General features: G+C 39.6%; 1 protein-coding gene across 1 annotated transcript in view; it reads right to left on the reverse strand.

Annotated features, from left to right (window-relative positions):
* srpk2 (SRSF protein kinase 2) overlaps positions 1–27,825 on the reverse strand; it is a 71,786-nt gene that overhangs the window by 15,328 nt on the left and 28,633 nt on the right. The window contains 8 exon segments of the mRNA XM_025908457.1: positions 278–303; positions 3,170–3,335; positions 4,689–4,795; positions 4,880–4,967; positions 5,416–5,503; positions 7,866–7,974; positions 9,745–9,834; positions 9,837–9,895. Coding sequence (XP_025764242.1) covers positions 278–303; positions 3,170–3,335; positions 4,689–4,795; positions 4,880–4,967; positions 5,416–5,503; positions 7,866–7,974; positions 9,745–9,834; positions 9,837–9,895 — 733 coding nt within the window.

A 27,825-nucleotide genomic window follows, 5' to 3' on the forward strand; every position in this document is an offset into this window, starting at 1 on the left:
TGAAGCTGTTATATCTGCAAAGGTTGGCCCAACATATATTAAAGCCTATAGATTAAGAATGGGATGTCACTCAAGTTCATATGTCTGTGAAGGCAAATCAGTAAATACTTTTGGCAATATAGCTTATCCTGCCTTATTTGGAACAACAGACTACTACCTACAGGTAAATAACTCTAAATGAGACAATTAGTGCATTACTTTTTAATATTGTGCTGTGTGCGTGTGTGTGTGTGTGTGTGTGTGTGTCCCATTTCATACTCACATCTGTTGTACTCACCGGTTTGAGCTGGGGGGCTGTGCTAACTGATAAAACAGAAAGGAAAAAATAGCAATCAGACACTTTCAAGCATTACTGTCATCAGTCCGTCACACAACCGAGACAGAGGTTTAAGAGTTAAGAGTGCAAATCATGCATGTCGCCGCATGGCCTCATGCATGCTCATTTAAAAACGTGAAACACTCATAAACAAAAAAGTAAATCTTGATGTCAAATCAAGAAAAATAACTTTCCATGCTCTTCCTGTATTGATAATGTTTAAGTTTTACTCTTTTTAATGCTTTCTTCTACAATCATTAAGTTATTATTAAGTCCTATCTTAGCAGCTCAGCAGGCACAATGCTGAGCTGCTAATTGAAATTAGCTTATAATAACGCAAGCAGTGTAAAGTACTTGGCATTCGTATCCTCCGTAGCTTCACTCACAAATAAATAAAATATATTTCTTCTTACATGAAGCAGAAATAGATGAAATTTCACTAAAACACATGTCGACAATTATTTCTACACTTCTGTTAATGTCAATTTAAAAAAAAAAAAAGATGTACTGCTTATCTTCAGTCAGAGACAGCGTGTGTTACTATGAGCACTTGCTCTTGTTTTGACAGTTGATGGTTTTGTGCCTGACATCGCGCATGTAGAAATCTAAGCAGTAAAACTTGTTACCCCGAGGCTCAAAAAGACTCTATTGGCTGATGCAAGCAATTGACAGTTCACAGGGGGTTCACCAAGGGGACAGGGTTCATGTGGAGTTCATCAGGAATAATTTTGAGAACTTTTAGGGTTTTTTTTAAAGTGGAAGAACTTTTTGACAAGAGATGGGTAAAAAAAAAAGCAACAAATGTCTCTGTAAAGGTAAGCAGGTGAGAAGAAACTCAAGGCTTCGACCCTTCTTGTACGAGTACGTCAACATTAAACATAAGAGAAATCTGTAATAACAAAGAAGTAAGAGGTCTAAATGAACACAGTAAACAAACGGACCTCGCTCATGCTATTTCTGATAGAAAGTTAAAATATATCCCAAAAACCTTTAGGTTTTGTTCTCTTTTTAATTTTCGTATAAAATAACCAATCATTTGGAAACAAACTTAAGTATAACACACTGCAGTTATTTTTTGAGAAATACCTGAATTTGATTTTTTGCTTAAGATTGACACCACTGTCACGTCAATACAGTGTAGCTACAGTCATGTAGGAAACCCCAAGTACACCCGTAATGATTCATTATAAAAGGCTAAGTACCTGCCCAGTGCTGCGAATCAAATACACTTGATTAACTGATCACTTACAACTGTGAGCATCCATCTATAAAAACAGGAGGTTTGGCAGTTTTCTGTTGTGGAGCATTCAGGTGTCTGTTAACATATTATATCCCAAAAATTCACCACAAGGTCAGACCATGCAATGCTCAGAGAAACGGCAATAAAATCAAGGAGCTACAACTTAGAGTCTGCAGGTCTCAGTTAGCATGGTAACTGTCAAAGTGCATGATGGTACCAACAGAAAAACACTGACCAAGGATGGCTTGTTTGGAAGAGTTGCCATGAGACAGTGTGTTCTCTTTAAAAAGAACATGGCAACACAGCTTACGTTTGCAATGTTGGATCTGAACAAACCAAAAGACTTCTGGAACAATATCCTTTAGATAGACAAGACAAGAATAAAGTGGTTTGGCCATGTTTGGTAAAATCCAAACACAGCATATCAAGACAATCACCTCACACCAGCTGTCAAGCACGGTGGTGGAGGGGTGGTAATTTGTGCTTGTTCTGCAACTATATCACCTTGGAACCTTTCAGTCACTGAGTCCACCATGAACTCCGTCAAAGTTCTCTAGATTCGAATGGGAGCCTGACGCCTAAAGCTTGCCCCAAATTGGGTCACACAGCAGGACAATGGCTCTAATTTAGGCCCGAACTTATTAACAGTGCGCACACAAACACTTCACACAAACCTGATTCTAAACCTTTTTATACTTAAGGCACAGTAAGTGTCTCAAGGGAAGCAAAGCTCCATCATCCTATGAATTCTCATTATCTTGATCTTTCCTTTTTATTTTAATTTTTTTACACTTTCAAAAGTTGGCCCTTTTCTGCCTTCCTCCTCGGAAACTATTTACTTTCTCCTTCATTGTCGCATTAGCAATCTTATCTCTAACAACATCGTCACTGCTCTCTCCACTTCACCTCAAGGTAAACGTGTTTCCTTATATAGAGAAATAAGGGTCTGACTGTATTCAGATAGCATGCAGATTGAAATCAGCAAGCACAAACACTCTGATTCAGGATGCATGGCAGTAAGAAGATAATTTTCCAGTGTGCATGTGTCATAAATCTCATGGCAATTTTGCATGTAAACACATTTTTTGTAGCAAATATGTTTCCACGTACATATAATAAATATGTATAAATACATATATAAATAATCACAAACAGAGCAGCAATTGTACAACAGAAAGCCTGAAAAAGAATCAAGGTGTTGATGTATCAACAGCTGATATTATTTATTTGCTAATTTACCAGTATTATGATTTTAAATGGCAGATAAATGACAATGAAAAGCTAAAGAAGTGATGGAAGAAACTCCCTCCAACCATGTTATGAGTGCTGACATGGGATAGCTGCGAAAGGGCACTCTGCAACTTTCCTATAGGCAACACACGTCTTGCGAACGCTACAAACGCAACACCTGGCTGAGCCGGGAACAGCGTACATAAGTAAAAAAGAACACACAACAAATGTTAGGAAGAAAAAAATATGGGCCGATATAACTGAAATACCAGATTTTAAGATGACCAAATATTGTTAATGATATCTTACTCACAGCAGCAAAGGTCCCTTTAAATAGCCCTTTCTCTGAAAATACCTGTGGTGAGAATGAAACGTATCCCTACCTGCTGATCCAGATGGTGGTGGAGCTCCAGCTTTCTGCCATTCAGTTGCTTCCATGGCCATACGCCTAACAAAGACGTCATCTACACACATCAGGATGTTCTCCGGCTTTATGTCTGTGTGGATGATTTTACACTTCGTGTGGAGGTAGTCCAAGCCCTGCAGGACCTGCAGACACATCAGATAGACAGACATTTGTATGCCCTCGCTAACCAGTGAGATTTGGTGACTTTAGTCTTTCACCGTAAGTCGTAATTAGCATGTGAACCATTAGTTGTGACCAAAACGTGAGGTGCGTTAGCTTGACTTTTCTCCTTTTACCACCTACATCAATTTTTGTTCTTCCTTGAATCAAAAACATGTGAGAACTAAATCTTCAGAGACTCTTTCAAGATGTTCTCAATATCCTGGAACGAGAAGGATCGGCACATATAACGAAGCAACTAGCAACCTTTAACCATAATGCCTTTAGCCATGGTTGTCTAGCACAGAGGCATGAAATCATGTTCATACTTCTTGTTCAGGCATGGATTCACAAAAAATGCAAACATGTCTCTTTCTGTGTCTCTCTGCCTTTCATTCACTCTCTTTTTCTGTAAGTCAGCTCAACCATTCTTTAGATGCTTTCCCTTCTCTGAGGGCGGCGAGGACAGAAACTGTTGATGTTTTCTTGTGTTTCTTTCATTTGTTTCTGTCTTGAGGCTTTGAAACTGAAGTGAAGGACAGTCTCATTCAATTTCTGCTCATCTCCAGCTCAGCTTACAAGAGGCTGACAGCAACCGAAACGCTCAGCTGATCAGGTGGTTTGTCATCCCGCTTCTCAGAGTGGCGGCAGTATTAACGCTGGAATTGAACATTAGCACAAATGTATATTAATTGGCTGTGTGAATGATTTTCTATCCACCATCTTCACTCCTCATTAGTCAACATATGACAGGCCGGGACACAGAAACTAAATTAGTTAGAAAATGATGTTAACCTGCACCACCGAATGAATTATAGAGAGAAACAGAACACATGTAAAGTCTCCGTATTACAATACACATACAAAACTGTGCAAAAGTGCCTCTTTTATGCTTGAATAATTCATAGGTCAATGTTAGGTGGCTTAACAAAACAAAAACATTCCTCTGAAAATGGTCAGGTACAAGGACTGGACTGACAATGACTGAAAAAGCAGCCAAACAGGAAAGCCTGTGGAAAGACTTGAGACAGACTGGAAAACTCTCACTCAAGATCACTTAAAAAAATACCAAAAGGTCTGCTGGCTCGTTGGAAGCAAGATCTAAGAAATAGCGAGGGGGTTGAGAAGATCATCTCAACCAATGTGTATTAACTTCACACCTGCAGTAACGGCTGTTGGAGAAACAAGGATTGATTGGGTTCATTTTGCAAATGCTGGACTGCAGTGTTGGTGCTAAATTTACCCAAATTTTGTAAAATATTCAGTCATTTTATTATGTCCTTAAATACAATTTGTTATTTGTGTGTGTGTGTGTGTTTGTGTGTTTGGGTCCTCACCTGTCTGATAATACTCTTGACACACGGCAACGGGAGACCTTGGTAGTTGGATTTAATAATCCATTTCAGCAGGTGATGACCCAGCACTTCAAACACCATACAAACGTCTGCAACTGGGAGTTAAGGACTCACATTATCACATCTCTGTCCTTTCCATATATCCAAACATGTACACTTCTTGATTAGGATACGTATCCCGTTGACTCCTGAAATCTTGAAGTCATCTATCAGCTGTACCACCATATCCTTATTGGGATCGCTGGGGTCACTCTCTCTCACCTGCAGGACAAGATGGATAATGAGATATGGTAAACATGTCAGGAGGGACAAAAAGAGGATGGCCCTGACAATAGGAGGATGAAGAGGGAAGAAAAACAAAGGGAAAAGGCCTGGAAGATAGGAAAGAGGGAAAAATACTCGAGCACGAGTAAATGTGAACAGAGGAAAGAAAAAAGACAGGAAAGATGGATGTGGAAGATAAAGCTGCTGAACACTAGATTATAAGAGGCCTGACTTCTTCACCCATCATGCAAGACAACTTGTATGTTTATATTTAAAGTCAAAGGAAAGAATGGAAGGGTGAAGTAAGAACAGGAGCTAAGGGGAAAAATGGCAATGGATGCAAAAATTGCCGAGAGTTATAATAAGAAGCGAGAACATACGGAAAGACAAAATTAAGACGAGAAAATCCCAAAAAGCGAAAATGTCAAATTAATCAGATTCTCACACATCGCAGCAGTTTGATCTCATCCAAGGCCGTCTCTGTGTAATGCTGAGCGCTCTTCACCACCTTCATCGCCACAAAGTTCTTCACTCTGCAATGCCACACGCACACACGCATCATTTTTATTTTATACTGACTCACACGCTAACAGGTTGTTGAAGCCAGCAAAGCTGATTAATGCCACCCCGTGAGAGAGATGAAAATAGGAATCACCGAGTGAACCAAGTATTAACGAGCAGCGTCAGCCTAGGCTTTGCTGGTTGTCATTCACACTACCCACACTGCCACTGGAAATGCATACGTATGAGCTGTGTGGCATTTAATTAACATTAAACAATCTTAACATTGTGAAATAGCACAACACTGACACACCTCTTTGTCTTCCTCGCGGCCCACATTTAAACTCTTTGTAATCAGGTTATCATGCTGAATATATTCAGTTATTATCATCTAACCTCGTTCTGTTACATTATTTCAGAACATTTGGCGTCTATTGCTTCATTTATTTTTCAAAGAAATCAATATTCGCTAGCTGTACACTGAAGTGAGTAAATCCTTTGTGCTTTGTTTTGTTACAAAGTGAACAGGCACAGTCCGAACTGGAGACAAACCAACTTCAGATTTCACTTCACATTAATGGTGAGCGTGTTTCAATATGAGCAGATGAAAAAGAAGAGTGGGATTCCTCACCTACGCCTATACTGCTCTCATAAAAACTGCTAAATGTTGATCTGACATTCATTGTGCATTTACACGATGCACTATAGAGATTGCACAGGCCCTTTAAAGAGGAGCGCTGCACTACAATGTTATCCTATGCCTTCTGTTTCCTGAACTATGGAAACAATTCCTGGAGAAAGGGAGAAACAAAAACACTGAAAGAACACAGAACAGAAAACATGCGCTTCAGAAGCCACGGGTCAGCGATCTAAAGAGAACAGAGAAACGCATCTCATCTGGCAACAGCATGCATTCATATATTCAGTGAAAAATTCAGTGGAAAAGCAACAATTCATAAAAAGAGAATGAGTGGTGAGTAATGCACATCTAAGACTGAGAGATGGGGAAAAAAGAGGTTTATTCCTCTGAAATCGATTCGTGTGTGGATTTCTGTATGTTTCAAAACATGCATTGTGCCGTTTATGGCACATTGATGGCCTCAGCCACTCCAACTCTGTCCTAGCCAGTCCCCTAGAGTAGAGGACCAGAGGAGGTGGATAAGAGGAGGACGTTAGCCAAGCTAATCTCCATTACGGGCAACACCACCACCCCCTCCATGTGACAGTATACATTGTATACTGTACATATACAAAAAAAAATCTTTAAAAAAAATCTTAAAAAGGAGGGGTTATAGTATTTTTCTTAGTGTGGGAAAAGGTTATCATGGTTATATTATATTAACTCAAACTAAACTAAAAAAGACAAAAAACAAAAAAACTAACCAAAAAAAACCCTCAATAAAAAATAAAACTAACCTTGTAGAAAAAAAAAACTAGTAGAATTGTGAACTTGAAAAAATAAATAAAATAAAAAAGAGAGGAAGTATCTTAGGTTTAAGTACTTGTTAGTTTGGTAAAATTTAAAAGCTTCACCAATGAGGCTTTTATGGACATATTTATTAAAACTTTGAATGTTAAGACTGTGAGTCAGATGCTTTCAAAAGGTTCTGTGTTTTTATTATAATACTTGTACTGATTTTCCTAAATCTTGCCAGCGACATATGCCTGCCATACAATAATAACTAAAAACAGAATAGAGTAGAAAACAAAAAATCTAAACCTTTCAAACAATAGAAACTAAACTAAAACATGAAAATCCAAACTTACGGAAACTAAAATTAAAACAAAACAAAAATAAAACAGAATTTCAAAATACAAAACTATAATAACTCTGATGTGGGATTAATAAAGTTTATACATCTATCTTCAAAGTGACATACAATGAAAGGTCAGTATTTGTTGGAGACCGTCCCTACAGTAACCCAACTCGCTAGCTTATGACCACCATTAGTGTAATTAACACTGGTGAATAAATTAGTTGGTGTGTATGTGCGCGAGTCACTGAAAGGTGACACTGGGTTGATGATACCGTTATCCATCCACCTCGGTTGCCTTGTGAACACACAAACAACATTACAGTGTAAATAGACGGCTTTGAAGCCAGCACAGGGCGGTGTTCCTTGCAGCTGTCATTGTGGTGACGTGCCAAATGCAGTCGAAAAAGGGCATATGCAGTGCAAAAGGATGAGAACAAGCGTTCATGTGCATGGGTGTGAACGAGAGGTTAGGTGTATGCAAGCGCTCTTTTTTTTTCCTAGATCAAGTGTTTGTGGTTGATGTGTGTGCGGTTAGTGTGTGTGTGTGTGTGTGTGCGTGTGTGTGTGTGTGCACAAGAGAAACATGAAGCAGAATCTGAGAGCCTTTGCTGTATATAAACATTAATGTGTGACTCACTGGATGTCCCAGCATAGCCATACGGTGGAGAAGTGGCCCCACCCCAACTTCCTGATCACATGGTACCTCCCGTTGAACAAATCCCCGATCTTCACCGGATGGTACCCTCCTGAGAGAGAAAGGGGAAGGAGAACATGAAGGTTACAGTCGATAACCCTGCCATGACATGAAATCCATTAGCGAGTAAGAGGTGGAGGTAGGATAGCAGGTGCAGAGAGGGAGGAAGGGTCAGACAGCCGATTTTGCACATGAACTCTGCAAAGTGGATGAAGTTTGAGCACCGTCTGAAGCTGCCCTTTCTCAAATGTGGCACACGAGAAGAGATTCTCTATGTCGCACACATTCTCACCTGGAGAAACTCCAAGTTTAGGCAAGAGGAAAGAGCGAGCAGGAGGCTGTTCAGCTCTAGATTCTCACCTCTTCTATTCTCACATGGGCCGAGGGAGAAGAGAAGGTTTGGAGTTTTTTGAAATAGCAAAGTAGCAGGAAAGCACAGCAAAGCACATTTTACAGCCAGATGGGATCTATTTTTGACTATATATGTATATTTGATTAGATTATTCTGTTTTCTCTCTGTATCATGGATATATGTTTTGTTTTTTATAGTCTATTTAACATTGTGTGCACGTGCCCAGGGACTGCTGATATAAATATCTAGCTGCTAAACTCTTATGAGATCAATCTTTTCTGTGCATGGTCCCTGAAAAGTAAGGAAAACGAACTAAAGCTAAACGAAGCTATACACAAATACACAATAAAGAGACAAATGAAAAACTTCATTTTAAATCTGTAAAATTAGTACATTTGTCTTGACTTAAATCAATTTTTGCCCGGTAAAGCTTGCTAAGACAAACCCAATCTAACAAAAGCTGGAATAAATCCTTCAGTTTTTGCTTAAAGTGTCGTTCAGCTTTGCTTTCCTTAAACTACCATAAATGCAGTTTATGGGTCTGGTTGTACTGCATTTTGCAGCAAGGTGTTTCTGAAGGCTATAATAATGTATTGCAGGATCGTCATATTAATTCATTTAGTTAAGTGTACCTAATGCCATGGCAAATGAGTGTAACCAATTCCTCAAGTCATTACGGAGTCAGTTGAATTAAAGCGCTTAATATTTGCTGGTTCCAGCTTCTAGTGCTTCAACAGTGTTACTCACCAAGGCCAGTATCGGAGCATTCCTAAGCTACACTACCTCACAGCTTTTCTTGAGTCACCAGGTCAGCTTTGACATTTTCAATGAAATTAAACATTTCTTATAAACACAAAGTGCTGTATTCACTTTTCCTAAATGGGTTAAAAAGTGCACCGAGTGCTTTAAAAGTCCTTTAAAAGGTTCAGACTTAAAACTGAAAAGAAGCCAAACAACATAAACGAGATGTGATCTTTCCTCTTTTCTTTTTATCTTTCATCTTACTGAAGTGAGATCTGACGCTTCGACTGTGCTTCTTCCAAAACACTTTCTAAACACAGTGAAAGAAGCCATCTGGGGGAAAAAAGGAGAAAAGTTTCACTTGAAGTGATGTTCGTGGTATGTGATCAAAACATGTTGAGGTGTACTGATTAGAGCGAAATAAAATTTTACAGAGTGATGCACCATTTTGAAACGTGGCTGCGTTATAATTAATGCTTTGAATGTTGTAAAGCTGCCTTTGTCCTCCTGAGCTGTGGCAAGACACTCGGTTCGTCTCTGACATTTTAGCAAAAGCCGAGCAATTCTGAATTGGCTGTTATAATGTCTGCAAACATGAACTGTTAATCCCATCAGGATGGAGCTCTGGAGAAATAAGGTAGAAGAAGAGACGGTGTGGGCCAGGGAAGCCAGCGCAAAGCTCCATTAGACAGAAGTGTGGGCTGGGACAGACGTGTGCATGTGACTGACCTTTGCAGTAGTCCGCCGGGTCCTCCTGCTCCTCATCGTCGGAGCCCAGGATCTCCTCCTCCGGCTCTGGGGGCCCAGCCGGCTCAGGGGAGGTGGAGGGGGCGGTGGGGGAGGAGGAGCACTCACCGGGGCTTTCTGCTGGGTGTCAGGCCTGTGAACACAACAGTGACACCAAAGTTGGAAAGCTTTTCACCAGAAATCTGCCTTCCGTCTAAACATTTAACTTTTTAATATTTTGGGTTTTTTTTTTAAGCTATGAATCACAGTGAGCACTACAGTGGCCTGAACATTAAGTGCAGATGACTAATAGTAGAATAATAACTTGTGACATTTTCATATATATAAAAAGTCAGCCCCGGAAGTGTTGCTGATTGGCATCGGCACCAAGTTCATGAAAGCTTTTAGATTTGATGTAATGAACAAACTGTGCCAGACGGGTCGTGACGCCGTGTGACGTGACGTGTTGTACGTCTGCTTTTGGAATAAATAAAACACCAACGACAGCGAGCATGAACATCAAAAATCAGCGTTGCACAACATTTAAAGTCTGCTGTCTGTAGAATGTGAGAAGCAATATCAGGCAATCATGTTCCAGCAAAAACAATCAAACGTTATTCATGAAAGCATTTTCTGCACCACAAGCCCCTTATTCATTTTTAATACAGTTTAAAAAATGTCTCAAAGTCCTGTGCAGCAAAGAGTTTGGCCAAAACAAACTGCAAGTCATTTTAATGACGTGACAATTATTATTACCTCTGTAATTCAGTTTCAGTTTCAAACACAATGGACTAAAAAAAACAACCTTAAACTAGAAAATCTTCACTTGTATTCATATATATTGTGGCTCAAGAGTTGGCAGTTCGTCTTGTAATCGGAAGGTTGCCGGTTCGAGCCCCGGCTCTGACAGTCTAAGTCGTTGTGTCCTTGGGCAAGACACTTCACCCGCTGCCTACTGGTGGTGGTCAGAGGGCCCGGTGGTGCCAGTGTCCGGCAGCCTCGCCTCTGTCAGTGCGCCCCAGGGTGGCTGTGGCTACAATGTAGCTTGCCATCACCAGTGTGTGAATGGGTGGATGACTGAATGTGTAAAGCGCTTTGGGGTCCTTAGGGACTAGTAAAGCGCTATACAAATACAGGCCATTTAGTTATTTGCATTGATTATAATGATTTTTCATTTATTAGAAATTCCCTTTTTAAATTTATACATAGAATAAAAGCTTAATAAGATATTTAGATTGCTTTATTTGCACTGAATAGGACTGCGTATAATTTTCATGTGCTTTTGGAATAATGACAAAGATTTTGATTCTGTATAAAGTTATCAGTCAATCTGAACCATTGGACAGATATTTTTATAGCTCAAACACAGTCAACTATAGCCAATCACATCCATCCAGCCCCTCAGACACAAATCTGCAGAAAAAAAATAAATGTTTCCCCTCCAATAAAGCTGTAAATCCTGGAAAAATGTAGTGCTGAATAGAAACAGTCAATAGGTCAGACAAAGTTCGCTCCTAGGGTCATTTCCACAGTCACTTCTTTCAGTTAACAACCTTGTTCCACTTCCTTTCCCTTGTCTAAAACGGAACTGAACCCATGAGAGGGAGAAACGCTAAATAGGTTGCAGGACACAGGCTGACTTATTCTCCTGGCTTGGCTACATTTTGAGCATTTAGCTGGCACTCTTATCCAGGGCACGGAACAGTAATTGATCACAAAGTTTTCATCGTTTGCTTTGGGACCCTGCCATGGCGCATGTGGCTGTTTGTGTAGATTTTGAGCACATGCCTGTAATATTTCTGTACTGGGAAGGTTCCACCAAATCAGCGCCAAACCGACACTTTTTGTGCCATGCATCACTCTGTTTTTTCAAACTAATGTACAGAACATAAGAGCACATTTTGTATGTGTTATTTTTCTCTGTCGAATTAATGCACAATCCTTTTGTAGTTTAGTGCAAAACACACACAGAAGTACAAAACCCGAGTCAAATGCACAAAGGAAAAAAGAGTTTGTAAAGAGTTGCTTATTACACAAATGAAACAGCTACAGAGCAAAATTATTGTTCATTCTGGGCTAGCTGTATGAAAGTCTAATATTGACTCTGCTTCTGACCTCTAAAATCTCATGAAATAACTGGCTCTGTAATAGCTAAACATCTCCATTTTTTAAATTTGGACTTGGACAGGTAGCGTGTAGCAAGAGTCTCACAGATTTCTTGCTGAAACTGTTGCCTTCTATGGCCAATAAGAGCAGCGAGAGTGAACCAAAACAGTAAAGTTGAGGCCTGAAGAAGCTAAACAATGATGTGAAGCGATAAAACTCTGAAAAGATGTTTAAATATTGTGCTGAGCTAACATAATGTTATATAGCCACCATACCATATGGCATGCTGTGTGGCACAGTGTGAACAGCAAAGCCGGAGCTCTTCAAACTTCTGCCAACACACTGCTGCTGCTGCTAGTGCGAGGAGAGAGACAGACACCACATCTGACTAAATAACTGGATTTTAGCTACATATATAGCTTAATACACATATATATATATATATATATATATATATATATATATATATATATATATATATATATATATATATGTACATGTATATGTATAAAAATGGGAGAGCTTCTTCTTGACAGGGATTTGTGTCTCCTCTCTGTCTCAAAATGGGGCATGTTATTCAAATATGTTCACTACTACACTATGGAGCCAGGATTAGTATTAGCACACATGAACACAAAATGCATTAAACTGTCTGAGTAGAGGGTAGATTGATTCAAGGCAGGGTTTACATTTCTTTGCAAAAACATTTTTTTTAAGATCAGCGATCTTACAAATCAGTAAAGCAGCAATAAATAAATAAAATGATAAATGTAAATTAGCTAACATAAAAGCGTTCTACGAATACAAAATTTCTGTCTGCTTATGTGTGGCAGTTTATGTCCATTTGCAGAAATCAAACAGCAATCGCTGAAAAAATAACCATCAGTGCAACTACAGTTCCCCTAGTGGTCACTTCATACAAAAACATTTTGGTGTCTATGCAGCGTTTCCCCCCTCATAACCACACCACGGTGAGTGAAGTCATCCAACCCGATACTGGTGTTTGATTAAGAAGCGTCCCAGTTAGGCCTCATCCACATGCAACATGCTGGGATTAGATAAAAAAAAAAAAACCTTCTTCACTCACTATTATCAGTGCTAGGAAAAGGGAGTGAAAAATCTGCACTTAATCTTTCTTTTCCTTCGGAAGCTTTGCCTTGTAGAGAGCTCGCTGTTTGAATGATATCTCTGGAAAACTGAATTAGACATCAAAGCAGAGGCCAGGAGAAGTCAAAACACTTTGTACTCAGCATCACCTCACGGTACCTTCAGCATGATCAGATGCTAAAATTAAGGCGAAAAAAACCAAACAAACAAACCGACAAACACACAAAGCCGTAGCTTGTGAGCCGTTATAAAATTTTGGTCACAGGCAGAGACACATGATGGAGCCTCTTGGTATGTTGCCACGGCAACTGTAGAGCAAGGAGGGGTGGTGAGTTGGTGGTACTCCGGGACTCAAAGCGTTAATGTGGTTGGCCAAAACACATGCATGCATACACAGATACACCGTGGCAGATAACTTGGCATTGAAATTTGATTAGTATTTTACAACTGTTTCTCTCTTACACACACACACACGCACACACAAGCAGTCGAAGGCTGTGTCCTTGCAGTAGGATGCTACTTCTTTATCAAAGCAGTCACGTAGAGTGTCGTACATCACATCTATAAGCTCGGTGCTTTTATATGGCCCATCTTGCCATTGGCTGTACAAACACTTAGCCCCCATAACTTTCTGGAGCTGAGCCAGGCAGTAAAAACACAAAGAGCAGAGACGCCAGAGTCTGAAAGACGGGCAGAGGAGAAACCGTGACGGAATACAGAAGTAACCAGCAGACAGAAAAAAAACACAAAAATAAGAAAGGAAGAAAAAAAAGAATCAGAAAGGTGAGAAGAAAAAATAAGGAAGAGAAATAAACAGAGACAGAGAGGAGCACAGTAACAAAGCAAGAGGCAGACAGCCAGAGGGACAGAAAAGGCAGGGAGACAGTCAAACACATTATGCAGGCAGTGCAGAGACTGATATGGAGAGACAGATGAGAGACATATAGAAGAAGAAGGTTCAGCAGAGAGAGAAACAGGCAAACATAAGCAGGGACAGAAAAATAGAGGCAGAAAGAGAGAAGAAGGCTGACAACAAGAGAGGCCAATCTGAACAAAATGGAGACATAAACAGAGAAAAACTGACATCACACAATGAACGAGAGAGTGAGAAGAGAGCAGCTCAAAGAAAGGAAAAAGACAAACAGCCTTGTCCTTCAACACCAAAATGCAGCTAAGTTCATTACAAAGACACGCACACTCTGATATTTAGGTGCTTTTTAAGTAAAAAATGAACTTACTCAACATTCTGATCTTTACTTTTGTTATTACTGCCTATGTTGTCCGTTACATTACTGCAAAACATCTGTAAACTATGTGCGACATTTGGCATTTTAAATGAGTGACTCTTATCCAATAAGTGTCCAGGGGTATCAGGCCAACCAGTCAGCTGTGATTAGTCTCCCCCCTAAGTTGCTAAAGGTGTCCTAATCAATTTACTTCACTAATTGGCACCAATTTGCACACTAAGACCACAATTTGCCTCCAATTCTACCGCACGTATGGGAAGTAGCTGCTGTATTTTTAGCCCTCATCATTATTTTCACCTGATACTTTTACTCTGGATGTAAGCTGAGTATGTTAACAGTATGCTTTAAATTAGCCAGTTACTGTGTGTGGTTTAAAACATCCTTACATCTTTTTAATTCCTTGTGCAATCTAGTTTTCGACATATTAGCGCCCAATACCAATATTATCATTAAAATGCTTTAAAGAAATTTAAGAACTCTTAATGGCTCCCAAATTAAGCTAAATTAGCAGAAATTATTTCACAGTTCCTTGTGACGGTGTTTATCAAACACAGACTGACATTCATGGTGTTTCTCAAAGAGGTATTAGCCAGAGGCAAATAAAAATTACAAGCGTTTGTTTCAGCAATTATTATTAACTGTGGTTTCTTTTACTGAAGCATAACACACATTTTTGGTCATTTTTTTGGTCAAATAATCTAAAACAGACTGGTTGACTGTATTGGACCAATCAGGCTTGCATGTGCAGTCACCGTCCAAATGACCATTATGAGGCAGGAAAAACCCCTGAGGTTACAGTCTACAGAAAATAACTTGCAATGAAGAAGAGGAAATTAGCATGGGAAAAATGGCACCCAGCATGCGGAAAACAATTTACAGAGCTTTCTGAATGAACTGTGACATTATTAAAATGTATTTTAAATTATAAAAATGCAGGAAATAAATAAATAGATAAATTCAGCTTCTTGAAGTTTTCGGTGCATGTTTCTGTCTCCAGTAACTGTCTGTTGTAGAAGATTGTCTTGTATTCAGTATCATAGACTTACTGTCATGTGAAACAGTTTTTATGTATCGAGACTGTACCACCTCTAAGTCTTACCCAGATAATTCCTTTATTGGGACAAACTTCAGGCTCAAAACACAATTTTTCTGACTCTATTCTGGAATTACGTTTGGGGGGTTTTTCTGAAAAATGTTCCTTTAAAAGTATATCTAAGAACATCTCATTCAATCTAACTTCTTTTGTTATTATGTGTTAGTAGAGGTTGTAGGAGGTGTACAGTAATCACATGAAAGTAAGAACCGGCATGGTTTAACATATGGCATTCTGATTATTAATTTTAAATGTTAAATTGCCCTTTCATTTTTGAGCTTGGTGCATTTAAGCAGTACTGCAAAGGTTTAGGACCATTGTTCTTCCCCCCACTGCAAGCATACCACTTACTTGTTAAGTAACTGTATATTGTAAGAGGTGCTGCTGCTGACTATCTGGATGACAAGGGCGTGTCTCAGTGCAATGTGAGAGAAGCAGCCTTTTGTACGGTATATGTATTTTACTGTTCGTATAAAAGAGGATGGTTGTATGTTTGTTCTGCCGAGCCCTACTCGCCACTCCTGCAGTAGTTCATGTTTTCAAATAGGGCATTATATACAGTTTTCTGTGAAGTTTTTTTATTCTGTTCCAATACATTTGACTATATAGCACAGGTTGGGGCGGGAGTCCTTAAGGTTATAACCCTGTACTGTGGAGGTAAATAGGTGCAGAATTTGCCTTGCATCCTTCAACATTTTGTTACGTGTGCGAACATGCCCAGACTGCTTCCTGACGTCCTCAACCAAGTGTGTGTGTGTGTGTGTGTGTGTGTGTGTTCGTGAGAACATATTTGAGCCCACTAGGAAATGCACAGCCCTTTTTCAGTCTCAGCATTTCCACGCTCCCACCCTACAATGGCATCTACAGAGCCAGTGTTACATTTTCAACGGCCCAGTGCACTGGATCCAGTGTGATTTATCTAGACATCAGTTTACAACTGAACTTACTAAAGAAAACATTTCAGTACGCACCACTACTGACGTACACATCGGTTCAAATTTTGTGTTGGCCTAAAGAAACACAGTAAAAAAATTACACTTTAATTTATCATTAAATAATAATAATAATGATACTATTCTGTTGGTCACTTCTAGTGACGACAGATCTTGATGCTAGTGTCTGAGCTCTGTTACACCTTTTTCCCATTTGAAAAAACTCCACAGGTAGGTGACTCAAACTGGGATTCCACCAAACACCCTTTACCAATTGTGAAGCAGCTTTCCTGCCAGTAAATTCCCCATCATACCACAAATTGCCAACATGTCTGAGCATATTTACAAAAATATAAGTAGAGGAAAGGTAAAACCTCGCCCAAAGACAGCAGAGATAGCATGACACATTAGCTCAATATTAGCTCACTGACGATCAACTTTTACATTGGAAATTTAAATTTGAAGATTTAAATAACGGGAGCAATGTATTCTTTTTCAAGGTCAGTAAATCCCAGGAAAAGCCAGAAAAAGAAAAAGAAAACAAGAATTTTCTCAACCTCCCTTCCTTTAAGCCCTGATCAAGTTTAATTTTGAATATTTAAAAATAAGTTCAGGTATACCTGCTAACAAGATATATAAGTCTAGACTCAACAGTTCCCCTAATTTTCTTGAGCACTGTATGTTGTAACCAGTGTATAAATTGTCAAATATGTGCCAGTATGAAAACTTTTATCACAGAGTTTATCATCTGAAGTTGCTGCTGGGAAGTTAATGACCCCATCACTTTCCTTTTTTTAAACTTCAGTATGCAAATAATATCAACCAGAACTTCATCCGTACACAAATAACACTTGCAAAATGTAACAAGTAACTAACTTAACTAAAGTAAAATTGAAGACTTTGCTAAACAAACTGTGTAAGATATGAAAGTGAAAACAAATATATATTTTTTCTCTTTTTTCCCTCATTTTTGTATAATAAATGTCTCTCAATGGGATTTAAATGAATGTTTATGTGCTACAATATTTAAATGAAACAAAAAGAGGAATATCAAACAAAAAACAGTTAATAACCTGGCGCTTTAAATCTGCTTCATACAAAGGCTCCTTACTAAAACTCTTCAACTTTAGTTATCTGCTTTAGACCTGATAACACACCAGATACCATCTTTCAGTCTGCTGAGTCATCAGTTGGATCAGTGACTCATTAGAATATAATCAGTGTCTGCGATTGTGAGAAAATATTTGAGAATCCATCTCAAGAGTCTGTACACTTTGGTATTTGAGCTGATAGTTCGTATTTATTGTGATCCCATTTGAAAGGTTTGAGGCAACTTTCAGCAATGTGTGTGAAAATGACGTCAGTGTTTCTGCCTACCCAGTCTTGGACTTATTTGTTCTCGCTTTTCTTTTCACAGAGACACTTAACTAGTTTCCACTAGATTCCAGCCCTTGCACGTTGGGTGTTTTTGTTGCCTAACGGATTGTACATTTACTTATTTATGTTATAGTTTGTAAGCAAGCCCTTTATTAAGGCTGATTACATGAGTACAAAAAAACAAGGGAAAGTGAACAGGGACGAAAACTAAACTCAAACCTAAACTGGATGAAACTAACCTATGACAACTGTGACAAAAGATATGAACATGATTCAGGGCAGGAGCACGCGAGAAGCTATAAGGAAAAAACATGAACATGGAACGTGAGCATGACCTGGGACTTATAAATCAGGAATTATAGAAGAAACAAAAAGCTAGAAAGAAACTCAACTAAATCCTCACTAATAATAACAAAAACTTAACATATTTCCAATATAATAAGAAATCAAAATACAAAATAAACTGAAAATGCTGGGTCACAGACCCAGCCCCTGACAGGTACTTTATACACACGTATTGCATTTCAGAGTAATATACATGGTATTTTTTTTTACTTGACAAACTGTAATTAAATAATACAACTGATAAAGTATTTCTGCACTGCGATATCATCATTCTGAGCACTTATTCAACAATGAAAAATATATGATATTTAAAAATAAAAGAGTGAAGGGTTGTGCACCTCTTTATGTCAATGTCATACATTTTAGTCACTTAGATAATCTTTTTATTCTTTTTAAAAATTCTAATACAGTGGTCCCCAACCGCGGGCCACGGTACCGGGCCGCGAGAGTTGAGGCTTGGGTGTGAAATTTATGGTTTTCGGGGTTTTTAGCGTTATTTTTTTTATTGTTTTTATTGTCAACTCGGTTTCCCTGGGTGTTTTCCCATGTGTTATGAATAAATCTTCTTTTTTTGGGTACCAGTACTGGTTTTATTTTGTTGTATTTATCCACGACACCTTAAAGGCCGGTCCATGAAAATATTGTCGGACATAAACCGGTCCGTGGCACAGAAAAGGTTGGGGACCGCTGTTGTAGACACAGCCAAAAGAATATACATTACACCTTCCTCCACACTGCTCGCTGCCTTTTGATTGGCCAGTTTGATTATTTCAACAGCACGTCTTTTGAGACTTTCTAACCTGGGATCCCCCCTACCAATTATTAATGACCACCACAATCATTGCTAACACGTCTCTGACCACTGAGAAGTCGCGCGGAACAGCTGACCACTCTCGACTGCAAACTTGATGACTCATCCTTAAACATATCCCATTATCACCAAGGTAACAGGTATATTCCTTAGCAACAAGAACACAGTCCTCTACTTTCAACGATAAGGCGTGGGTTTGAGACCGCAGGTGTCCTTCAGCTCTGCTTATGCATTCCATTGGTGGCATCTCTACCTCTGATTGATTCATTGTTCATCTTTCACTCTCTCCTTCTCAGCCCGTGTTGGCAAGACCGCTGACTCATTCTCTCCTCTCCTCCGGAGGATCTGTCTGAGTGCAGAACTTAGATCTCACCGCTATTTTCAGGATGAGTCCTGACGTCACTGGCTGCACTGCCCCCACATCACAATCTCTAGCTCTAGCACATTATAACTTTGCAGGATCCTGTTTCATACCACCAGCCGTGCAGTATTATTAAGGTGCCTTCTGTGCATGTGGCTTCTGCCCAAACTATGCAACTTCTTCAGGAGGAGCTAACATGACAAATCAACAAGACAAAGAACAGACAGAAAGCAGCCCATCAGCTCGCAAGCATTTTAAAAAAGCATCAAGCAGATTTACAGTAATGCTCCTGATGCTGCTTTTTTTATTCTGTGCGCTTCTTGTGAAAATCTGGCCTATTTTATATTAATGCCACTTAAGATTTGTATCACCAACTATTATTCCCAGAGCTTTTGTGCAACTTAAAATTTCCTCACATGGATCAATAAAAGTGGCTTCGTAAAGATGTCAGCACTGACGCAATTTGAAAACCATACAATATCTTAAAGAATCTGTGTGCTTTCCATAAACTAAAAAAGACAGATGCACTGCTACGTGCTCACTTTATGTCATTCTGGGCAAAAGCATCAGCTAAGTGGCCATCACTTGAGATGTAAGCCATAATTTGGTAACATCTCCTCTAATGGGATTGCTATTTTGTGCTCTTCTGTCCATATTTAATCAAAACACCACAGCTGCCTATGAATAAACACTGAACCCCTGTGCCACAGGGTTCAAGTCCCATCAATTTATACTCACTGAACTAGCTGCTGGTAAAATTCCCCAGAGGGAGCTGATGGATACACGACCACACACATTACATCCGCTGAATGCTAGAGCACATACATGACGTAGAGCGTGCACACACAGTACACACACAGGCACAAATGCAGACCCACACAAAGATGAAAGGCAACAAAATCCAGCGAACAGAATCAATGCAAATGCCGTACGGTGCACATGTGCAGTGATGTTTGGTCACCAGAACACATTTGCAGCTTTCAGTGTCTGTGGCTGCACGGAAAATTCTTTGACTTGGAATAAAATTTGCATTGAAAACAGAAACACTGCTATGTGGCTGGAGGGTTGGCATACACATGCGTGTTTACACAGACGGCAGAGTGACACGGCTTTATTGATATTTCCTAAACACAACGATCAAAACGTTCAGCTCCCTAAGAACATAAATTTCTTTCACATTTTGTCTTTTTGTGCATCAGATGTATATTTTCTGCAACATTTTGTTTGAACAGAAAACTATTAGTCTGCTGCTCAGTTCGAAAACATCCAGCCACATGTTTTGCACACAGAGCCTCTGGGTATCTGCTGTAGCTTCAATTCAGCAGCACATGCTGAACGCTCTATAGCGCATTCACTCACTCCGTGTTCTGTATTAAACATTCCAGTGACGACAGCCAGCCACAAAGCCCCTTATTGTGGAGGTTACATCCGCCCCCAGCAAGTGATAGCATCAAAAGAAAGAAGAAGCTATGTGCACGTATGTAAAACACTACTACAGCACTGTAGGCACAAAGCACAGGCACAGAGGCAGCATGTGTGGGTTGCGTCACCAGCCAGACTAACATATTAGCTGGCTGATGCTACTGACAGATGACACATATGTTGGTATTGGAGAATAGGTTGTTCATCATGAGCCATGATTTTTTTTTAAAACCCTAAGAGAATATATAATAGAAAAAAAATGCCTGATCAGCTTTACCTCTACTGTTCCCAGTAAGAACCACAGCTGGTTTACACATCTCTACAATGACAAACCTTTTAGGCATAGCAAGTTTGATAATATTAGCAAAGATGAAATGGCTCTGTCAGTCAAAAGAAGCAGATCATTATTAATGTCAAGGTGCTGCTACATAGGATGAATTTGCTCCTTTTTCTCTCTGAAAAGTCAGTGCGTCAAAGATAAAAAAGACATGTTTTTGGGTTTAATACCCTACAGCTTTTTCCAAAAGAATAGAAATAATGAATTAATAATGACTTAAAAAGATATTTACTGTCCCTCCACAGCCTGCGTATCACTCACATGGAGCTTTACTCGTTAAAAACGGCCCCATGTTCAGCTAGGTAACAGTACACAAGGCACAAGAGGTAATATGTTCCCATTTTATGGTTGAATGTGGTTAGATGGTTTTCTTGGTCTTGAATTCCTCATATTATTTTAAATCATATAATATCCAAAAAGAACACAAATCACAGCTTCTTAATTAATATACAATAGCACACTGGAAAAGCAGAGGTGTGATAAGATTCACATATGAATATCAAAAGGATGTCTCATAAATAGCAGTGATCACCTCGCTCTCTCTGGTATGACATATCCAAGCCTGCTTGCAGTTCCCCACTAATGAAATGACAGTTCAAATCAGCCTAATGAATGCAAAGACAAACATGATTGCACTAAATGAAAACCAAAAACAAAGCTAAGCTGGGAAAAAACGCAGAAAACCTCCACATTTTGTAAGAGATATTAATTTTTTAAGTATGTCTATATCGCTCTGGAAGGAAACCCACTGCAGAAAATGTTTATTTAATGTGCAACAAAATCAAAGCACACCTCAAAGGCTTTATGGACTCAATTTGTTGTCCTAAATACACTGATCTGGCACAAAGAAAGAGAGACTTGATATTTTATCAAGCACGAAAAGCCAACCAAATCCTTATATTTGAGTTAATTTATTAGATTAGTAGATTAGGTTATGGCAACTGTTACAGCTATTAAAGAAAAAGAATTTAAATATTTTTAATCAGTCCTACTGTTCTGGCTTTATAAATGCGTAGATGCAAATCCTGACAGTCGCACATGAATGATTTGGTGTCTCTGCATTGAATTTTTGTCTTATTGTTATTCTGGGACCAAAGCAAAGCTTCTGATCTCTCCTTGTCAGTCATATTCCCATTTCTGCGTGTGAAAAAACACTCACTCAACACGGAGCCCGTGCAAAGATACAAACCATTATTCAGCCAAATAATTCTGTCAATCCAGCTGGCCTTTATCACTTCCTATTACTCATTCTTTTCCACTTTACATGTTTTTTTTTTTTAAATAAAATATTAAAAAAAGACATTATTCTGGAAACTTAGCCATACAAACTAAACCCCAGAATTTAGCCCATTAGTTCTGTCAATCTAGCATCCATTAGACACACCATTTTTATTCTCCTTCTACCTGTCTCGGAGGGCTCTGTGGCGCAGCCGGAGCGCACAAAGAGCCAGACCCCATCTCTTCCTAGTGGCAGGACATGAGCTAAACTCCATAGGACAAGTTTGAGAGATGGACAAATGGCTGAACAGAGAAAACAGCTCCAGCCTTCAGCTGCAGACTCACAGAAACAGCAGTAGATGGACAAGACGAACCAAGCCTTGAATTCCAGCACAAGTCACATGGGGTTGTGGCACCCACCTGCTAAGATGCCATCTCAGTGTTCATCTGGTTAGGGAGTATGTGAGCACATAGCCACTGAAGCAAAAACATACCATAACACAGACTCAAGCTACATCTATTATGTACAGCTGTATTTTCAGATCATGTAACACAAAGATCACAAATGCAACACTGATGAACCATTACCATATATTCATCCTCATGACTATTACAAACAAATGAAAATACACTGTAATATCAATTAAGATACTACATAGTAATAGTAATTACATAGTAATAACATGAGTTGAACGTCTGTCTATTAGTATACCAGTGTATCTGACGACAACGGTTTCACAACCCAACCCTGCTTTCACTTTTTAATTAAAAATAATGATCCGTGTGGACTGCCCCTTGGCCAGATTGGCTATCCATGTAAACAAACTAAATTTAGAACTGATTACACAACTAAAATAAGCAGTTTAATACGTACAGATATGCAATTATCACATGACTAGGATAACAGGAGGTTTCTAAAAAAACAAAAAAGTAAAGAAAACACTGATTATCATCAGGTTATTAGTTTAGTAATTTTCTTCTTATATAAAACAGAGTATTACCTTGTTATTATGGGGAGTGTTGCATTTCCTTTCCAGATAATTAGAAAGAATATTCATAACAACCACATGCCAAGTTTACCACACCTGGTTCTAGCAGAGTGTGCCAGCACCAACAGGAAGACACAAAACCAACAAGACTGGATTGCAAGACCTGGATCTATTCTGGATCTGACACCCACTCAGAATAACATCCAGTTCATTAAGTTTTCCTTGCAGCTTTCAGTTAAAGGTGGGGCAGGTAGTTTACAGTCACATACAATCATATGAAAAAAAAAGTTTCCACAAGACGCTACGCAGTCCTGTGAAAAAGTACACCCAATGATTCAGTAGCTCATGGAGCCAATTATAGCCAAACTAACCTGATTTGTCTTCTGTATGACTTTATCAGTCTCTCACATCATTGTGGAGGAATTTTGTTCTGCTCTACAATGTTGCTTCAGTTCATTGAGCTTTGCAGGTGTTCGCTTATGTTCAGCACTAAGTCCTCTCTTAGGTTCAGGCCATCAGGGTCATTGTCCCGTTGCATTAACCGCTTAATGCCAAACTTTAGCTGTTGGATAGACAGACGCCTTCAGATTTTTACTGCAGAATACTTTGATATGCAGAATAGTTGATAGTCGACTCCGTGAATTCAAGGTGCCCAGGTCCTGTTGCTGCAAAACAATCCTAGATCATCAGCCCTCTACCACCGTACTTGACAGCTGGTACGAGGTGCTTGTGAAGATATGCTGCATTTGTTTTTCCTGGCGCTGTGCATTATGTTCAAATATCTGCACTCTGTCCTTGTCTGTCCACTTCTGCTTTTATGCAGATTGTTAATCAAGTGACATCTGATTACCAGCTCCTGGCTGCTACTTAATCCTTAAATTCCTATGAAAACAATAACAGTATATTTGACTGGTACTCTGAAACTTAACGTTATTTCCAAGTTTCTCACTGGACTCTGCCAAAGTTTGCGAGTCAAAAAACAAGGGGAGAAAACCTGTCCAGAGTGAGTTTCAGCTGATTTTATTCAGAAAAAAAACCCCCAACAACATCATTTTCAGTAGAAGAAGCTCTCTGGCTTGAGTTTGTAGTCTACTGGCAATGGAACTTCTAATGACCAATCTATACTCATAAATTTAGTTTATTTAAGTTTCCCCCCTTTTTCTTTTTCTTTTTTAGAAAACGTGCATTCACAACTACTGACCTGTGGATGGAACCTGAAGTCTAGGATATCTGCTGGCTACAGTAAAAGCCTTTAATAATTTGTCATTAGCTCAGACCCCTTAAGTCTCTGTTTACTTCTCACATTTTTGTACCATACTATTTCTGATGTGAGCTTTATACACCGATCAGACACAGCATTATGACCATCTGCCTAATATTTTGTTGGTCCTCCTTTTTGCTGTGTATTTGGAAACCTTTCTATCACACCCAGCACCAACTTTTGTAACAATTTGAGAAGTAGCTCATCTGTTGAATGGCACCAGACGGAGTACCCGACCCTCCCCACAATGACCCTTGGCTTTCAAGATCCTGTCGCTGGTTCACCACTAATCCTTCCATGGACCACATTTAATAGATACGGACCGCTGCAGACCGGAACACCCCACAAGAACTGCAGTTTTGGAGATGCTCTGACCCAGCCATCCAGCCATCACGATTTAGCCCTTCTCAAACTCCCTTAAGTCCTTACACTTGCCCTTTTTTCCTGCTTCTAACACGTCGACTTTGAGGACAAAATGTTCACTTGCTCCCTAACATATCCCCCCCACTAACACGTTCCACAATGAAGAGATAATCAATGTTATTCACTTCGCCTGTCAGCGGTCGTAATGTCACGCCTGATCGGCGGAACTTGCAGCAACACACAAAAACTCAATAAAATATCACAAAGATCTTTTCACTGCTGAAAGGTCAGCTATTAACCTTTTTTATATCAATACAATATTGTGCACATCTGAGTCCAATTATGATAACTTGATTATGCTATCTGCATCCTCTCGGTTCAAGTTGAGCACTATCTACACATAAAGCAATCATGTGCTTTTTTACAGGTGGAGGACATCTTGTGAACTTTCCAGGCTCCACTTGTGCACGTCACATTCAAATTTATTTATTATGATTTTATGGGTGAGCTTGATACTGTTGGCTTAAAAGTATTATCAAACCCCAGCCCTACTGCAAGTTGTGGTGATACTTGTTGTTACATCAGTACAGTATCACTGATATGAAATGCAGGATTATATGGAATCTTTGTACATGGTTCAGAGCTGAATAACACCCCACAACTCAGTGCTGATGTAGGAAAAAAATAAAAAATTCAAACACGTGCTGCAGGTCAGGAAGAGACACAACAGCTGAACAGTGTTCTCAGACACAACAGATGAATATTGTTCACAGTTATGCAGCCGACGCGTGACTCAATCCCACAGGGCAGCGCTGAGGATTGGGTGAAGTGCGTGAATACAGGTTTGTGTGTTTGTGTGACTCTATCAGGGGACCAAAAAAAAAAAAAAAAGTGGTACCTTCAAAAGCAAGCCCGCTATCTTTTCACACGCATGCATATGGTAAGCCGCACAAACAAACACACAGAGCACAAACAGGCTATTATCATTCCACTGCTTCAGCGCTGCAGCATCAGCGGAGATTAGTCCTCCGGTGACCTAGCATTACCCAGCACACTGCGCAAGTCTGCAGAGAGCCATCTATCTTCTCCCTCCATCTCTCCTCGCCTCACATCCTCCCCTTCCCCCCTTCCCCAATCATCTTTATCTATCCGTGGCCTCTCTCCTGAGGATTCTGCCGTCCTGTTTTTTCGCTCTCTGTCTCTATCCTGGTCTCTTTCTCCAGAGTTCTCACTCTGGCTTTATCATCTTTATAATTCCTCTGCGGGATCATCTCTCTCCCAGGGCTATCGTCGTACCACGTCTCTCCGCTCGCCAACCCCCCCAACCCTCCAAGAATCTCAAACTTTTCCCTACTCTCTCCTCCATCTCCCCCCTTCTCTCACTCTTCCTCCATTTCACCCATTTCTGCTGAGTATAACTTACAGTGTCGTAGCAGTAAAATCGACTCCAGGAAGACTAATATGCTGATGGCAGATAGCTGTGAACTAATGAGAGGGAAAGGCCCTGTAGCTGCATGCTAACTATCTGCACTGCAGCTTGAGACGTTTTACAGTAAGATAGGGGATGTAAAGAAAAATGTTCGCCCTCGTCTTTTTCTGTTTCTCCTTCAGCAGGGACCTGTATCATTATGGAACTACAGTGAATCGGCATTGTTAGTGCTGCTTGTTAGAATTAAAGGAGAGCAGGTTGCAGTAAACAATATATTAGCATTTCAAAAATATCATTTTACAATTACAGGAAAGACCAAAGCAATATTTATTTTCTCTCCCAATTAAAAAAAGCGTGGAGTTAAAGAAACAAAGCAGATGAAAATGTATAAGTAGCATTTTATTGCAACTGTGTCTGTTAGTTACAGTTTCAAGTTTGCAGGATAGAGTTATGAACCTGACAGATAGAGTTATGAAATATACAATAGGTGCTGCACAACATCAGGTTCCAGCAGGAAAACAAAAAAAAGACCAGAATCAACCTAACAGATGGCAGAGGGAGGTATAGAGCAAAAAATAGAGGAATAGAAAGGACGAGAGATTGAATAGGAGAAGGGAAAAAATAAGGCTTAGAAAAAATAGAAAGTGGAAAGAGTGGGTGATTTGAAAGGACCAATTAAAGGCCTGCAGGGAAGACTGGAATGTTGTGTGTGTAAACATACTGAGTCAACAGGGACTAGGGTCTGGACACTGAAACACACACACACACACACACACACACACACACACACACACACACACACATGCACTCAAGAGCAAAAGGAAGTCAAACCAGTTAAAATGCATTTCTGCTGGTTGTCATGTGGATTTAAGGGAAAACGATCTCACTTTCTTTAAAGCAGAACAAAAACAGTTTCGGTGGTAATTTTTTTTGAGCAATTTGCCAAAACTAGTGGAAAAAGAAAATGTGCTTTTGTTCGAAGTGAAGATAAACAAACGCGGAAGCCTTTGTGCTTGGGAAAAGCGTAAGCTCATAAAAGCTTTTCCAGAAGTGTAGGTGTGTGTTTTAAGAGTAAACATGTATTTTTTTCATGTATTCTCACTTAAATTTCCATATACAAGGTCTTAATTAATAATCAATAGTAATTAAAAAAGTAATCAAAAGTAATTTCACTTTGATCCAAGAGCACTGACAGCATCATCCTATCATGCAAGGATGTTTCATCTATTCTCATGTGTCTACTGATACCGCTACATGACCTTTGAACCTACACTGCAAATCCTACTCAGATCTCTCACCAGATCAGATGCCCAAGTCCAGATCACATGACCACTCACTTAGGGGGAGGTATCTCCATGGCGATCGACTTACTACTTGTGAGGTGTCTTATTCCTTTCTGCTGCATGTTTGACTCAGTGATTCCTATTGCTGATTAACCACATAGGACTTCAGTACACGAGGTGGAAATTCCCAGAGTTATTCTGCAGTGACAGAGCTTTGACTATGCAGTCAGGTTAGACTAGTTTGCAAGGCCTGAAAACTTCATGGTAGTTTCTGTGGGTGTGCATGTAGCAGACACTTTTATTTACATTTGCAACATCACCAAAAGCCCTCAGAGGGACAGGAGAGATTGCATGCATGCGATTCCTCCTCCTCCTCTTCCATCTGCCTCACACTGAAGGCAGG

The sequence above is a fragment of the Oreochromis niloticus genome, linkage group LG7 (assembly GCF_001858045.2).
Source record: "Oreochromis niloticus isolate F11D_XX linkage group LG7, O_niloticus_UMD_NMBU, whole genome shotgun sequence".
NCBI lineage: Eukaryota > Metazoa > Chordata > Actinopteri > Cichliformes > Cichlidae > Oreochromis > Oreochromis niloticus.